The sequence below is a fragment of the Nilaparvata lugens genome, chromosome 3 (assembly GCF_014356525.2).
Source record: "Nilaparvata lugens isolate BPH chromosome 3, ASM1435652v1, whole genome shotgun sequence".
In the NCBI taxonomy this organism is placed as follows: Eukaryota; Metazoa; Arthropoda; class Insecta; order Hemiptera; family Delphacidae; genus Nilaparvata; species Nilaparvata lugens.
The window spans coordinates 31,179,878-31,198,209 of NC_052506.1; the positions used below are offsets into that span (position 1 = coordinate 31,179,878).

At 34.1% G+C, this 18,332-nt stretch overlaps 1 protein-coding gene across 1 annotated transcript in view; it reads right to left on the reverse strand.

The window, feature by feature from the left end:
• Positions 1-16,311, reverse strand: part of LOC111045948 (cytosolic carboxypeptidase Nna1) — a 36,446-nt gene extending 20,135 nt beyond the window's left edge. Inside the window, exon 1 of the mRNA XM_039423528.1 lies at positions 16,212-16,311. Coding sequence (XP_039279462.1) covers positions 16,212-16,296 — 85 coding nt within the window. The 5' untranslated portion in view covers positions 16,297-16,311. The remainder of the gene's footprint in view (positions 1-16,211) is intronic.
• Positions 16,312-18,332: the final 2,021 nt, after the last annotated feature.

The following is an 18,332-nucleotide window of genomic DNA, read 5'->3' on the forward strand; positions in this document are numbered from 1 at the left end:
TTCTAGTAGTTCTTTTTCGTGAAGTTATGTGACGCTGGTAATCTCTCATACTGTGCCGTTCTTACAATCTCACCTGGGCAAAACAGTAATAATAAACAGTAATCGGCTTGGAATTTGGAACATAAATGACCCATACCATGAGATATCTTCTTACGCTATTTTTCCTCTATGGTATTATTTAGGCTTAATTTAGCCCTTTCCTTGGTATAATTCCATTTCCAATTCGTTATAATAATAGTCATCAGGACAATATATTTTTTAATTGTAACACAAGCATACTTGAAATGAAGACTCAATTAGGCCTATCACCAAATCATAGCACGCTTACGTTTTCTGTCAAACGGAATAGAAATTGATTCATTATCCGAATCTTATGTCTAGAACATAGTTTGGCTTTTCATTTCTAAAGTCTAAAGAAATAGAACTAAGAAAACGTAAAGGCATACACAGTAGATCACATAGATCTAGGATTGATTATTCCAATGTGAATGTTGAATCTCTTCTAGTTCTAGAGGCTGAAAAAATAATAAAAAACGAGCATTCTTGGAAAAACCATTCTAATTGATAAAGTTAATGTCTCAAAACATGTCAGTATTGTGCTGACATGCTGTATGTTGATTAACGATGGATAATGGATTTTTAAAAAATGTATCAGATACATCAGAAAATACATTTTTTAAATGTATCGATGTATCAGAAAAAACATTTTTTTAAATGTAGTCTCTTCAGCCTGGAATAATTTATAGTAAAACCAAGATATACTGTATAGTAGCACATAATAATTTTTGAATAACCAGGGACCGAGCATCACTCCAGGTGTTAGAGTAGGATAAATTATTGAAATTTGTTAATTACTCCATATTCCAATATATTTAAGCCACAAATGACGGAGTTCATACTCAATCGCAAGATCATCTCTCAATCTCTACCACTGAGAGGGTATCAACTATCTAAAATCTAAAATTTTATTCATTCTCTGGACTGAGAGGGTATCAAATATCAAAAATTTTATTTAATTTAGTTTCGCCCGATATCGTTAAGACTGTGACTGTTTCAGAGTTTCCAGCTCAGTCTACTACATATACGGAAGGTCTTAGTAATTTACTTGGGATGTGTTTGTTGAAACAGTCTCTACATTGACTATCCATTTCGTACTTCTTTATGTTTTATACTTGAGTTACTATACAGTAAAGACGTACTATACTGTGAAAATCCAGTTCTTTTTTAAGTAAGGCCATAGACTAAATCAGTTATAGTTGAGTATAAGTTTTCTCTGGTAGGGCCTGCAGATAGCATAATATATTATGCTTCTTTATTGAGAGCATCCTAAATGATTCATTTTGTAGAATCAGAACTTATCTGTTTAATATATTTTTGAGATGCACCTCTACTGGCTATTAAACAGAAAAAAACTTGTGGGAAGCAAAACCAGAGTGGTAGAGACTACCATTGCTATGCTCTATATACAAAATAATAACGAAAATAGGAATATATAGTTTTATATTTCTCAAGTTCTATTATCTCTGGTTGGTGAAGAGAATTCTGCAAAGTAAGGCCATGAATGAATATGTGGTCATGTAAGTTATCCTCAGGCAGATATGAATATAGAATGCGATACTTGATATCATATTATTCGACGAATACCGGTACATCTAATGTTGCCAGGTCTGATAAGATAAAAAAGCAATGCTAAAAATAATTTAAATACACAGAGAGAAAGAGAGTAATTTTTTACACAAAAATTTGTGGTTCATATAATTATACGAAAATGGGGCTGATTTGAAACCCGAAATAATAAATCAAATATATTCATCTAATTCATGTATTTTATTAATCTCATAACCTTACTTTATTTATTTCTTATTGTAATAAATATATAACTTTATTTATTTCTTATTTTACATTTCTTACATCTCTTCTCTAATGGGGTGAAAAATTGCGAGGTTTGGGCTGTCTCTAATAGAATCTGGTCATAAGAAGTAAGAAAAAATACCGTAATAAAAAATTGTATTAATGAATAATGGCAATGAAAAATTGAATAACATTAAACGACTGCTGAAAAAAAATCTATTCCATACAAAAACATAATAATATTCATTCTTAGAAAATCAACTGTCGGCTCAGAAAAATATTATAAAATTATCATATATCAACAACATGGGAATAGGCTACTTCTCATGAAGGTGAATCTGTCAAACATGAATTAAGTAGAGGAGTTCCACAGTGAAGCACGGGAATGTACAAGCTCTGAATAAAATGAATAATTAATTAATTCATGTTTTCTCCATCACTTTCAGGCAATAGAAAAACACTGGTTCCAAACTATCAGATTGAATAGTATTCTGCGATAATGCTAAATGAATGAACCAATAACTCTACAAGAGACTTACCAGAAACGATGTCCCGGCAAAGAACAGCTCCTTCATTGTAGAAAAATGACATTATCTAGCTTTCAAAGTAAGTCTCAAACACTCATTTCCCACTATAGAATTTTGAAACATTTATAAATGAAAAACGTTTTTTTCCTTTTTCAGTAATATTCTGCGCATAACTTTCAACAAGAATGTCTTCAAAACTCTTTAGGATCGATCAGTCTTATTATCTCAATATATATATAGACTCTTTGTAAATGGACTTGTCATGAATATGACTTTAACATTATCATAGTGGGGAAAAGCGTCAAATCTACACACAGTCCAATTTTTAATATATGTTCCTATTATAAAAATCGTTCACTCTATAAGCTTTCCAACTAAAAATCACTTATTAAATTGTTATAGGAACTGATAGTCACTCTTATAACTAGTAGCAGATGCTACTTCTACTGAAGCGACTGTTCAGTGGAGATGCAATCGAAATGAACTCTCATTGTTTACTGAGAACGATTATGTAAGTCAGGTCCCAGGAGGAGTTCCAGTTCACTGTGCCAGTGTTTGCTCTGTACGGGAACGAAGGGAATGGAAATGTTGACAAAGGAAGAAATCGAATTTCGAGAAAAGAAGATAATAAAAAGGGCAGTGGAGGAGGAGGAAGAAGATAGCTATAGGGAAGAGACGTTAACAAGGAGGAATTTTGAACGACCTGAAAGAAGACAGTAAACAGATGCAAATGGTTGTGGTTCAGCGTAAAAGGTCTTTGGTGACACCAAAATAGGGACTCTAGCCTTGGCAGTTCAATGTACAGAGGAGGAAGACGTTTTCTAAGCATTTTTAAGGAAGAGCCCAAGTTGCGTGGAACAGTACAACGCGCCCAAGCCATCAACATCCTATGCAGTAAGTACATTCACAGCAACAATTTTCCTCGTTTTCCAAAGACTGGGCCCGTCTCACACGACTATGAACTCTAGCCACCAACAAAACATGCTGAACAGAGACAGTAAACGACCATGAAAATTTATTGTCAACTGAGAAAGCATGTTTATCGATCTCCAGAAAATAAAGAAAACGCTGGTAACGACAAGGAAGAATAAAGTGAACGTTAGAGGTGGAAGGGAAGATGAGACACAAAGAACTAGAGCGAGAAAGTTTAGTTCGAGGCTCTATTATCTCTGTTTGTCCTATATTTCCTGCTGATGCATTGCAATAACAACCGATGTAGCTTGTGAATAGAGTTATGCATCGATCCCTCTTTGGAAAACATTGTAAACTTCCTGACTACTGCACAGTACAAATTCATTCAAGTCACGCATACACTCACGCACAAACGCATAGGACCTACAAAATACGCATGCGCCAGGTTACATAAAGCCCTTTTCAAAAGAGTTTCACCTGGATTTTGTTGGAATTGATTTAATAAATTATAATTATTTTGTTAGAATCTTCCCCCCTTTTTTGCTCCACTATTTTTTTATTTGTTTAATTGTAATTGTTGTATTTTATTTTGCATGTGTGTGTGTGAATAAATAAATTGAATTAAAATCGCTCTTGAAAAAATCAAATGTGATAGATATAGGCATCAAATAAGTTAGATACAACACGTTCCTACTATAGTAAATAAAACCTAGTTGGAGAGATCACCAATGGAATTACTGGAATATGATAAGTTCGAAATGTAAGAATGATTCCAAGGAGAATTAAAATAAATGAATATGAAGGAATTCAGCAAATGAATATTTTCAATAATTCTCCATAATACGTTTCATGAACTAGAGCTAACATAGTATAAATTCAACATTTGTGGAAGTATGATATAACTGTTTTTGTAGTATAATGCATCATCATATGTGGGGTAGGTACAAATAAAATATCACAAAGTTTCACGAATAAAAAGTGCATGAATAATATAACTTATAATTTATAAGGATATGATTGTAGCAGCCTATTTAGACTTTATAAAAACTTCCAATTCCTGACAAGATTCAAGGAACATTAAAAATAATAAATCATCTCGGGAAAAGTGAGAACTATTAGAAGAATTATGTCAAACCTTGCATCATAAACGTTAGCTATAAGTCAAGACACTAACTCCAAATTAGGTTGAAATAATAGTATCTATCGTTGAATTATTTTTCAAAGCTCTATAAACTAGAAAAAGTAGACCTTGTAATGTGGGATTTGAATAGATTTATTTGAAACCTTCTCAATGATTCACAGATTCACACTAGAAAAGAAACTCTGCTAACTTAATAAAATAAGAGACCCCAGAATACCCTGCCAACATTTTTTATTAAATATTCCTTATACCCACAAAGCTTCAATAACGAATAAGACCAAATATGAAAATTGTAAAAATATGAATAATATCAAGGGAGCAATATGAAACCATTAATCTTTAGATTGCAACTAAACAACATGAAACAAACAATAATCTGATATTAGCCGATCATTTGTCCAAAATATTTTATAGCAACGTCTTCACGGCACTAGAGCGTTCGAAACTCTTCTGCAAACTGAAAGCAGTCCCATAAATGTCTGGAATGCACTGCAGTTGCCCAATACGCCCACACACCTCGCCTGCCACAAGCAGGATACTATAAATTGGGAGGAATAAATATGATGGATTTACCTGTCGATTCCTGGAACAAAGACTGACTGACGTGTGCCAGTGACATGCGATTTTCTAAGAAGAACCGTTCACCCAGCGCATACATGTCAGAGTCCACCAATACAAAAGTGGCGTGTGAAGGTTTCATTGTTATTTTTACGTGAGCGAGATTTCAATCGTACTAGAACGATTCGGACATTTAATTTTTCGAACGCGAAATGACATCTAGGTCAAAGGTCTGAAGGCAATCATGGATAACTTACTCAATGAAAAGATATCATATTTCTATTCGAGCTCCACCTCCTTTATAATATAGAATCTTGATACATGGTATAGGATGGTACCCGGGAATAGGAAGATTATTTTGAAACATGCCTAACTCCATCATGTGATAGAACTCAGATAAAAGCATTGTGCAGTGCGCTGTGCGCTGTGCACCAATGCGATTCGAATGACGGTGACGGGAGCAGAAATATTTTCAATCCGCAGTTAAATGGTTGAGGTAGACCATCAAATAATCTGTTATACCAATTATTTTATCCAGATATTTCTAATTCCTATGTAATTGTATTGAAAATACCATGTTTATCATATTTATATTAATCATATTTATCTAATTGAAATAGGCATATTTCTCATGAGAGAATAACTGGAATGCTTCCAAGTGTTCATTTACAAATTAAAATTGAAACTTTCATTAAAACCGAGACTTGATGAATTTAAGGAATGCGTTCAATTTCAACCATTATAACTCAAATTTACAAAAAAATATTTTTTTCATTGTGAAATGTGAGAACTATTAGAAGAATTATGTCAAACCTTGCATCATAAACGTTAGCTATAAGTCAAGACACTAACTCCAAATTAGGTTGAAATAATAGTATCTATCGTTGAATTATTTTTCAAAGCTCTATAAACTAGAAAAAGTAGACCTTGTAATGTGGGATTTGAATAGATTTATTTGAAACCTTCTCAATGATTCACAGATTCACACTAGAAAAGAAACTCTGCTAACTTAATAAAATAAGAGACCCCAGAATACCCTGCCAACATTTTTTATTAAATATTCCTTATACCCACAAAGCTTCAATAACGAATAAGACCAAATATGAAAATTGTAAAAATATGAATAATATCAAGGGAGCAATATGAAACCATTAATCTTTAGATTGCAACTAAACAACATGAAACAAACAATAATCTGATATTAGCCGATCATTTGTCCAAAATATTTTATAGCAACGTCTTCACGGCACTAGAGCGTTCGAAACTCTTCTGCAAACTGAAAGCAGTCCCATAAATGTCTGGAATGCACTGCAGTTGCCCAATACGCCCACACACCTCGCCTGCCACAAGCAGGATACTATAAATTGGGAGGAATAAATATGATGGATTTACCTGTCGATTCCTGGAACAAAGACTGACTGACGTGTGCCAGTGACATGCGATTTTCTAAGAAGAACCGTTCACCCAGCGCATACAAACATGTCAGAGTCCACCAATACAAAAGTGGCGTGTGAAGGTTTCATTGTTATTTTTACGTGAGCGAGATTTCAATCGTACTAGAACGATTCGGACATTTAATTTTTCGAACGCGAAATGACATCTAGGTCAAAGGTCTGAAGGCAATCATGGATAACTTACTCAATGAAAAGATATCATATTTCTATTCGAGCTCCACCTCCTTTATAATATAGAATCTTGATACATGGTATAGGATGGTACCCGGGAATAGGAAGATTATTTTGAAACATGCCTAACTCCATCATGTGATGGAACTCAGATAGAAGCATTGTGCAGTGCGCTGTGCGCTGTGCACACCAATGCGATTCGAATGACGGTGACGGGAGCAGAAATATTTTCAATCCGCAGTTAAATGGTTGAGGTAGACCATCAAATAATCTGTTATACCAATTATTTTATCCAGATATTTCTAATTCCTATGTAATTGTATTAAAAATACCATGTTTATCATATTTATATTAATCATATTTATCTAATTGAAATAGGCATATTTCTCATGAGAGAATAACTGGAATGCTTCCAAGTGTTCATTTACAAATTAAAATTGAAACTTTCATTAAAACCGAGACTTGATGGATTTAAGGAATGCGTCCAATTTCAACCATTATAACTCAAATTTACAAAAAAATATATTTCAACAGCTTAGGAAAATCAAACATTTAAAATGTTTGTCTATGCCCTTCCAGATTCTCTAATATGGCTTTTTGGTGAGTTATCCTTTTATTAGCTTAATTTTTTTTCTAAAACCAGCTGAAATCATGTGTCAGCGCATGGACTGTTCATTATGTGATAGCTTCCAAATAGCCTCAGTAGCTGATGTTATGAATGAATGAATGGATGGAACAACTGTAGTAATTGCATGAATTCTTAAGCTGACTAAATGATGAATTACAATATTTTTTTCTTATGCACTTTCAATATTATTTTTATATCCTGAAAAAGGACAAAGGAATGAGTCAATTTTGTTGTCCAACGAATTTGACCTGTAAAAAGGTTTGAAGAATACGTGTTCAAAATTTGAAGCTGATTGATCAATTCTTTCTAAAGATATTGTGGAACATAAAAACAGACGTACAACTACTTTGGTCTTCAGTAAGTCAAAAGTAAGAACTCGCTAATGCTCGTTCAATAATTTTTAAATGAGACAAAGTTCATCAAAATTTGAAAGACTAGCATGCTTGGGCTACATACTGAAGATGTTGCACGTTCCCATCATCCAACAAACTCCAACAATAATACCGTGCCAAAATTGATGTACTAGTTAACCGGCGAGTAGTAATCATCTAGCTTTAGTTGTATGTAATAAGCTCAACTTTTGAGAGGCCTCATTATGTGTAATGCGAACTCAATATGTGAGCTGCGAGTAAGTATAATGTAGCCTGGGCCTAAGCCCAACACGCATCCTGTCAGTGTCACGTAACAACAGGCATAAAACCCTACAACTATATAGCCTAATTTACACTAATTACTTTATTGTTGTTTGATGAAGCATGTCTCAGAACTTGATAATAATATCTGATACTGGTACGAGCTTCATTGGCTCAACACTCCCTCGAGGTCTGCTTACCAGGAATTGATGATGGTGCCGTAGTGAATGTTATTGATTATAATAAAATAATTGACAAATTTCTCCCATATCCGTTCAATCCCAGTGAAGTGTTCTTCACAAAAGAAAATTCGGTTCTTATTAACTGAATGATTCATATATGGTTGTCGCAATGAATGAATTGGCTTCATGAATTATACCGGCCGGCGAGGTGTAGGGCTCGCAACTTCAGCCAGATACGCTTGCCTGGTGGTGGGTTCGAATCTCGGCGGTAGGTATGGACGTATGCTCATATTTCATCAATCATCAAAGCACTTATCCTATTACAAATGGAAAAGCATAAAGCTTATATGGAATCCGTGATAAAATCAATTTAAATACGAAACTACCATCATGATTCAATATTACTGGTTCAATGTTCAAACAACTGCATGTAAATAGCCTAATCCACAGATTACATAAAAACTCCACCAATATCACTTATTATCCTGTCATACTTTCCTACAAATACCAGTAAGAGCCAGTAGAAATAATAATATTTCCCACTGAATAGTTTTGTTATTTGAAATAATTTAAAAATCAACTGACAGGCTGTTGATCATCTATATCTATATAATATAATATAAAAGCGAAATAATGGCACTGACTGACTGACTCACTCACTCGCAGAACTAAAAATCTACAGGACCAAAAACGTTCAAATTTGGTAGGTATGTTCAGTTGGACCTTTAGAGGCGCACCAAGAACGGATTTGGAAAAATTTCCAAAGATTCGCCCAAAATCTGCGTTTTTCCAGCGTTTTCTCAACTTTATCAAGAACAAATGAACAGAAAATGTTCAAATTTAGTACAGAAGCTCAGCTAGGGTGTAATAATGTTGTGTTAGAAGGAATTTGCAATAACGTAAAAAATACGCGCAAATCTCAGTTCTTTCATCAAGTAATAGACAGAAAATGTTCAAATTTACTATAGAAGCTCAGCTGGGGTGTAATAATGTTGTGTTAGAAGAAATTTGAAATAACGCCAAAGATACGCGCAAATCTCAGTTCTTTCATCAAGTAATAGACAGAAAATGTTCAAATTTGGTACAGAGGTTTAGCTAGGGTCTAAAAATTTTGTGATGTGGTGACTTTAATATTTCATCAAAGATACGCCCAAAGTCAGCGTTTTTCCAACATTTTTCTCATCTTTTCTGCGTTTTCTCACCTTTTTCAATAATTGATGGAAATATTTAAAAAAATTCAGTACACAGTTCTTTGACTTTCTGATGGAATGAAGCATGCTCAAATGAAAAATGCAGGCGAGCGAAGCTAGTCCGCTGATCTCATTTTTGGAAGATCCAGCCGGGGGTCCAGGGGGCGGAGCCCCCCTGGTGAGCGAAGCGAGCCTGACGGCTAGTTATGGTATATTACAGTATTTGAAATCATATGATACCGGTAACTGAGCTTGATCATTTTCCAAATAAATTGCTGCTTTTCCATCAACAGTAGTCATCAACTTTCAGAGCGCACATTGTTCGATGCATGTTCAATTAATTAATGTATTATGAAAATACATGGTTCAAAATCTGCCCTTCATCGTCAAGGTCAACATTTTGCGGTTACCTACAAAGTGGAGTGAATAGGGGAGGTCTAAATTCGTTTAATGGATTATACTGGTGAGGAGAGGGAAACCCCCTGCTTTCTTGAGCCTCCAAGACGACGACAAGTCATATTAAAAGAGATCGAATCGCGATCTCGCCAATGGCGTGTGTATGATATTTTTCTCAATAATAATTCACTAGTCATGCAACTAATATAATAGTTACAGGTTGGGATTGGTCTGGGAAAGTTGATTCGGGAATGACATGATGGGCGAAGGCGAAGGAGAAAAGTCATGATGGAACTTGTCTGCCTGCTATCGTTTGCCAAGCTGCTCCCCCCCACTCGGGGGGGGGGGGGAATGCCAAGTCCATTAGACTCCAGACAAAGCATTTAACGATACTATGGTGGAATGGGGATTTAATGTAATTGAAAAGAGAAAGAGAGTAGGGAGAAGTAGAGTGAATAATAATAAGAGGGTTTGGAATATAATGGGGTTGATAGGGTTGTCTTGAGAAACTCAAGGTAAGCAGTAAAATACAATGAAGACTATTTTGCCAAATACGTGTACGGTGTACTTTCTCAGTTGACATTTTTACTCCCAGCAAATAATTCTGTCAAAAATCATTGTCTCAGAATGCTATTTTGTGACCGACAACCTATTTGAAAATTAGCACAGCATAGTTTGCTATTAACATGGCAACCAAGTAAACGTTCGTCTCGAAATAATCTTTACTGAATAGCCTATAAAAAGACAAATTTAATGAAACAGACATTTTAATTTTAGTGGAATTGTCATTCAATAATATTCTATCTTAGTTATTCCGCTGACTTCCTTCTACAATGATGTGGTAAATTGGTAAAAAATACTTTTGAAAAGGTATTTGAATCAGACACAGTAGTTTATTCATGGAAGAAAAATGTTTGAAATCAGATACTATACATTATTAGAATCGTATTCATTACCGTTCGGTACATTTGATTTTGTGAATCAAAATAACAAATTGTTTTATAAAAAAATACATGAATAGAGGTAGATATGAGTAGCCTACAAACCTTGAATGAGGTATATTCTCAAATAAAAAACAAAACAACCTGAATCACAACAGAGAACTGTAATAAAACAATCTATTCAACAACAATTTCAAGTGATTAATAATTATTAGATGATTGAATCTGGGGAGCGTCGATGAAATATATCAGTAGCCTACCCAACAAAGCAACATAATATGCTAGTATTAAAGAACTTCTCAATTGTCACGCCAATAAACCGTATAACAATTTAAGGTACTGTATAGTACTCTAAGAATATGTATCAATGATTCACAAGGACATTTTCGTTGCTCGTAAATGATATGTGGGTTTGTGAAGGTGCCGAATAAATTCTAAAAATGTCAGGCTATTAGTGGAAGTGGTGATTAGTATGAAATGGGAATTAGAAAAGGAATGCTTTTGGGAAAACACATTGACCGGCACGAACCGAACCGTACTGTAGCACAGCAAAGCCCACACTGACGACTGACGTCTACAATTTCAAGGAAGTATAACAAGGCGAAAAAATTCTGAATTATTAAACTTGAAACGGAAACTGACTTGATTCTTGCATGACTCCTTCGCCTGAAGAAGAGCAACTTTGCCCGACTTTTTCTGATAGTAGACAAGAATAAGAAAAAATCCTTGCCTAGAAGGAAGAAATAATAATACCAGAATTTATTCAGACTCCTTTCGTGTTTCTAGCGTTGACTGTTTTATTGTTCTAAGAGAATCAAGAAGTTTCAAACTCGACTGATTATAGACACAAACTATGTAAACTTATAGGCTAAGAATTATTACTTTTCATAAATTCGAGGAGTTCAATGGACACTTGAAGTCACTCAATTCTTCATAGACATGATTTACTAAATAGGAGAAGTCGTAGCTGTTCAAATCCCAAACTGTGAGAGCTAGATATTGATTTTAAGCTTGAAATAAATGCATTTTTTGGAGTTTAATATTTATTCCAGTATTGATATTCCTGAATAGTAGGCACAGACTGAATTCTGGTGGATCTTTTCTTTCTCACACTGGATTTTTGCCGGTTGTATTATTACTATTATTATACCACTTTCGATGTATTCACTGGTTCAGTGATGTGTTGAGTGTTTCAAGTTTAATTTCTTCCTTTTCTGTTATTTGGTTGTTATGCGTTGAGTCATGACTATAATCTATATAATATAAAGGATGGAATTGACTTATACAAGTACGGGATACAAAATACATGATTGACGCATCACGTCTGAGCTACTGGACTGATATTTTCATTTTTATTTAAAACATTTATTTTATTTGTGATGAGTAATTCTAAGATGAAATCCCATTCAAGTAGTATTTGTTATCTAAATTATTACAGTTGTTGATACTTTTAATATCAGCTTGGAATTAAAAAAAATAAATTCATTCTATTTGTGCTTTCAACAGACCCTTGCGGAGCACAGGGAACACCAGCTCCTACTACTTAAAACTAAACCAAAAGTTTTTCATGTAAAAACTTCGAATCACATCAACTTTATAATCAACAAATATTTCATATATATTCATATCTTGAATATATTCAAGAATATATTCTTCTGAGCGCAGCTTTGCTACATTTTTAATTGAGTTTTCAATATCCATTTCGAGTTTTATGTAATTACTAGCAGGTAACCCGTGCTCCGCAAGGGTCTATTTTAAAACTTGACAAACAGGCCTAAAACCATCCTCGGTTAATAAAGAATCTATATGCAGAATTTCAAGTTGATCAGTCCAATAGTTCAGACGCGATGATTCGTCAAACATAATTTCCCTACATCGTACGTGTATAAGCCAGTTCTTTCCTTTATTATAGAGATTATAATATTTTCAGGATTTGGATTAAAAAAATTGGTTGATATTCTTTAATTTGGTACGAATGAGATTTGAATAATATTTCAATAATGACAAGCTACATTTATCAATGAACCTATCAATCACATTGTTGAAGTACATTTAGTTGCAGTGATGTATTAGGGCTTGATTGCTAGTTGGTTGTACTTTGTTGAGTGAATTGCTGGAGGAAGACGTGAATATTGCTTGTATTGAAGAGTGGTGGTCGGTTGTTGAATCAATAATAGTAAGCAGCGGAACGAATAATGAGGTGGGAAGCGCGTGAGTTGCACAACCGTGATGTGCGTGTTCATGTTGACGACACTGCATGTAATTGTACTTATAACAAACTTTCATAATATGATAAATAATAATGAAAGTCTGGCTTGCCTGGTTCTTATTCACCAAGAATGATAATTAATTTTCATAAGAAGCCTCTGATTCATTTATAACTAAAACTTTTTTCTATCAAGATAAGCGCAGTTGATAAACTCTCTTTTAAAAATTCTTCTTTCAAAACCATACCGTAGCATAAATTATTATCCAAGCAATCATGTAAATTGTTCAAAAGTTATGCCTCATTTGTTCTTGGAGTTTCCTTTCCTAGCCTATGAGTAGACCTATAAATATATATTATTATACATATGAGTATGAATTATTTATGAGTACTATCATTTATGAGTATAAATCTAAGAAAAATCTTCATTCATAGCATGAGGCATGAGTTATTGGAAAGAAGTAAATTTAATTTCGAAGTAAGGAAATTTCATGGAAAAGTGTTTGTGGAAAACTCATAATTAAAACAAAAACGATTTCAAAATCGAGATTTGGAGGAATTAAAAAATAATGGATAATTTTCATACATTTCATTTTAATTTTAAACGTTTTGGATTAATAGAAAATTTAAATGGAGCATAAATAGGAACATCAGAGACAAAATCAATAAGTTACAATGGATGAAAAATCATATAAAATATGTTTTAACACATACACCAGCATAAAGAGCTAAGCTCAGAGAGAAGCTCAAAGTTTACAAAAAAAATTTCTGAGGATAACACTCTAATCAGCTCTTGGCTTGTGCATGGAAAATGAGACACCCCTGAGTAGTTATTTTTAAGCTCAAATCAACACTCAAATACAGTGTAAGTGTTATAAGTTGTAAGTTATTTTGCACAATATTGCATTTAATATAGTTGTTGTAGAGTTACTTCAAATTATAATTCATGCTATTTGACAATAATAATCTCAAAGGGAAGATAGCTCCATCCAACTATGAGTTCTCGTAAAAAATGGTGGCATGTATGCAAAGTGTCAGGTGGCTTTGAGCACATACATTTCTGTAAGTGAAGTTAAACTTTAGCAGTCATCCTTTCAGCAAAAGCCTACCAAGAGCTCAATTGCACCCTATACCATGGAGGAGTGTTTCCAGCTGTTTGGATGAATAATTCGACTTTTCAATCATGGACTTTATTTTGTTTTCTCATATAGAGATTTTGTTTTTGTATAGCTCTATAAAATTTTTGACATGTCACATACTACTGAGCAATGCTCCATTATGTAGTGTTTATTGTGATTCAATAAATTCTAATTCTCTTATCGAATCCCATTAGATTCATCATATTATCAGATTTTACCTCTGGGACAGCGGTGATATTGAGACTGTATTAAAGAATAGAAATATGGGAGAGCACTTGGAAAGGAAAACAATGTTTCGAAGAGGTTTCGAAGGCTGTGCGATATTTTCCAATAGAAACCTTGACCCACATGTTTGCCGGAATAAGAATACAAATAAATATAAGAGAACGACAGAGCACACAAACCAACGATTCCAGAGAACTGCTCTATATGGTTTTAGAAATAGTTCTGAGAAGAAACATTCTCACAGAATGACAAATACTTCCTGAACCGAAAATAAAGATACATCATAGGATATCAATGTACAGAAGAAAATTGAATTTTAATAGACGAGTAGACAATGAATGAAAACAATATTGGCGAGTAGTTGATTCCAGGAGAAGAAAAGGATGACAAAATAGAAATCAGTGTTCCGTAAACTCGCATAAAGTTTGCTTACCAGGGCTCCTGACCCTGGACAGTTGCCTTAACCTGGTTAATGTCTTAACAGATAAAACTACCGTCAATGCTAATACAATATTAATATCTGTTTCCAAATTGATTGGTGATGACCGGCACGAATAACCAAGCGAAGTAATTTCGTTCCTCTCATTTTAGCCCTACCTCTTAAGTTGAAGATTAGTCCCTATTCATTTTTCAGTATTAGTTTCCCATCTAAATAATCAACAAAGTTGAACACCTGAGATATGAGTTCATTTTCTTTTCTAGCAAAGTCTCAAGTATGATCAAGCCATTCAAATATCCGAATTATCTATATCAATTCACAACAAATGATGAATAGTAATATTGCATTTATGGATATTAATATTAATATTGATTTGATCGCAATTAAAACATGAGAATGATCATGCTTCATTTCTTTGTAAAACTATTAGTTCTGGACTTTGAAATAACAGTAATGACTTGTAAAGAGACTGTAGAGAACTCTACATATAGATACCTACATACATTATTTTAACAATAAAACAAAACATGCAGGAAAATTTGCAGAATTTCCTTTTTCATCCTAAAAATGGAAATATATTAAGACAAATGTTACAGAATACCTACTGTTATTTTGATGAGTAGGCCTACAACAAATCATAGAAGTATTATTGACCGAGACTAGTGAGGTCTAAGTTTCAACTGAACAGGATTTGCTTTTGTCTGCATGTATGAATGTATGTTTATCACACATTTTTGGCCTAACAAAGCAACAGGTACTAATGAAATTTGACAGAAAGTTTCATTTTTTAATTATGTGTCAACGAATGTGAAAGATTTTTTGATGTATTGCATTTTAAGGATATATAAAAGGAAATGCACAATACTGTGATGTTACTGTATACATAATTATAAGTTGTCAAATATAAGAAACACGTGATAATGCATTCACTATTTTTACCAAGATCAAGATTGGATTCAAATGAATCATTATCTGTAATGAGCATAAGATTTCAAATATTGAGTTATTGATGGAGAACATTATACACACCATCTTAATTTTTTCAATCTAATAAAATTATTTTTCAAGTAGGCCTATTATACTTGGAATAAATACTATTGAAAAGAATTAGGCTAAATCCTGATATCATGAAATATGTGAGAAATGAAGTCTGTAGGAAATTTGAGTGATAGTTGTTTACAACAGATTATTGGCATTATCAATAAGCCAACCCACTCAGCCACAGGGCGTTTTCACACCGATTTCTCGCCGACACGACAGAATATTTTACAATGGGCTAATTGGGTTGGTGTATCGACAACCAGACCTGATAACTGCGCGAAGACTACTGTTCACAGAACTACAATATTTATAATTTGATTGCTTAGATTATTTGTATTTTTCAATATATTTGGCTTAAACAACAAAAATCTAATTCTCATTCAATGATGAAGTAATACATCATTGGATGAGAATTTTTGTTGGCATCAAAAACGTTTTAATTGTTCATGATATAGATCTTCAGTTTTCATCTCAAGATGACGAGACGGGACCTCAGTTCACATCGTTCACAAGAAAGAACACCTAGGCATAATGATATAAATGACGGCTAGTGGGTGGACTAGGCCTACATACCGTACCCTTAGTGTTGGCGCAAACAGGGAACAGAGAGGCCTGCAGTTGTTGGACATCGACGAGTGGCCGGGATGCAGTCAGCACATCCATGACTAGATCCTGGCAGCAGGCGGGCGGCGCCGATTGAACAGTGAGCGGCCAAGTTTTTGTAGTTGAACACCATCGATGCGCACTTAAAAAGAGGGCTGGTCTGGCCGAATAGTTGAGCTAACAAGCCGACTGCACCCTTTCTTAGCTCCAGGTCCGGCAGACATGCGAGTCGGGACTCAACCCTCGGGTATGCCAGAAAACTACCCTCTTTCCAAACTGTACTGAGACCCCTCCGCATCACTGATGGAGACTTTTATCGCTGTTCTTCACTCAGTTTTCGTTATTATTTTTACAACACAACGGCCAGGGACGTACAGCAATCGATCTGACTCCCATACCCATCCGGTGGGTTTGTTAGCAGCGTCGACTTTGACCTTTCAAACCTCATTTCCATCGCTATTTCCACTGTAGACTGAGCCTCAATCTTTTTATGATTTTCTCAGACAACCTTAAACTCTTTTCTTTGACATTTGAACCGTACCCACCATCCCTCATCCAGTCTGCATCCCTCATTCAGAAACAACCTAAAATGGCCAGAGCAATCGATGAAACGAGCCTCACCAATGGATCTCTTCTTTTAGACAAACTTCTATTTGCTCAACTCATTTTGGAGTGGGGGCCCTCATTATATATGTCTTCTAAAAGTTGTAACCTAAGTGACGTCATTTCGTTAAAAATATACCTTCAAAGTGTACAAGTTTCCTACATTCTTAGATCCAATACTAATTTTTCCATGCTCCTCTTAAACCATCAAGCATGATTTTTTTGAGAATAGATATATAATTTGAGGGCACAGAAATTATGAACACTTATCAGTCATTTTTTGGATTCAGCATTTCAATAAATAATTATTCTCATCAAATTATGTGATTATTATCAAGTACATAATAAGTACTGTATCTGTACTATGTACGTCTGCTGTACTCTATACATCTCTGTTGTACTTATACATCTGTGAATTAAGACTATTGAGTAATTTTAGTAAGACTAGTGATTTGAAGTTGGTATTTTGATTATAGAAGAAAACAGAATTGAAAAAATCTTAATATCAACACTAGTATAATAAACTGCGTTCATACATCATCATTATTATTGAATAATGGTTTCAATATTCATTCTTTCACCATTTGGGATGATTCTAGGATTATTTCAAATTTGAATGTTTTCCAATTATACTCGCAGATTTAGCAGAAGTCTCATAGTTCCTAATGATTTTTCAGACAACAACTAGGCTCTATCTGAATATATTTTGAAATATGATACTTATAAACTGATTGAAAGACATTCGAGGAATATTATTGCGAATAATGATATTAAAAATACTTACGTTTTGAGTATAGCATCATGCAGCTTTTGGCAGTAGGGTTGGGGTGAGCAATTTCCCAAGTTCCACAATGTCATTTCATATCTGCAATGAGGAAAATTTGAGTAGGAAACATTCAATTTGTTTCGATGACGGATTATTACTTTAAAAGAAATTTAGTATCATTTTTAGTCGATTGAGTTTAAAAATAAATACTTGTCTAGGGAATATATTCAGTTGAAAGAATAATTAATGATAATAACTTAGATCAATCGAATCAAATGGAAACGAATGTAAGTTCTGTGAGCGTATTTATTGTATTCTAGTATTTAGCTAGTAAAGTTGCTTCAAAATTATTGCTTTTGACAGTGCAGTCCTCAAGGCACTCATCCGTTTTCTGTGCTTTAGGGCAATGAGCTCTAGATGAAAAGAGAGACAATAAGAATTATCCTGTACAAATCACCATAGACAAAATCAGGTCAAGAAAGTTTGGGAGCTGAAGAGCATTCTATTATTGTAACCGACGTTTCGGATGAACGTTGAACTAGAAAAACGATCCATACTTCTGAGATTGTTATAGGCCTACACAAAAGTTGGCGATTGTCATGCAAAATGCTATTCCGGAGCTATATTGCAATGTTGTCGTTGGAAGGAGTGACTCTGTTGGCAGGTATAGACAGTAGCACGCTCAAGCTCTGCCCCACCAATGGGCAGAGTAGTTCATCGTTTCTGG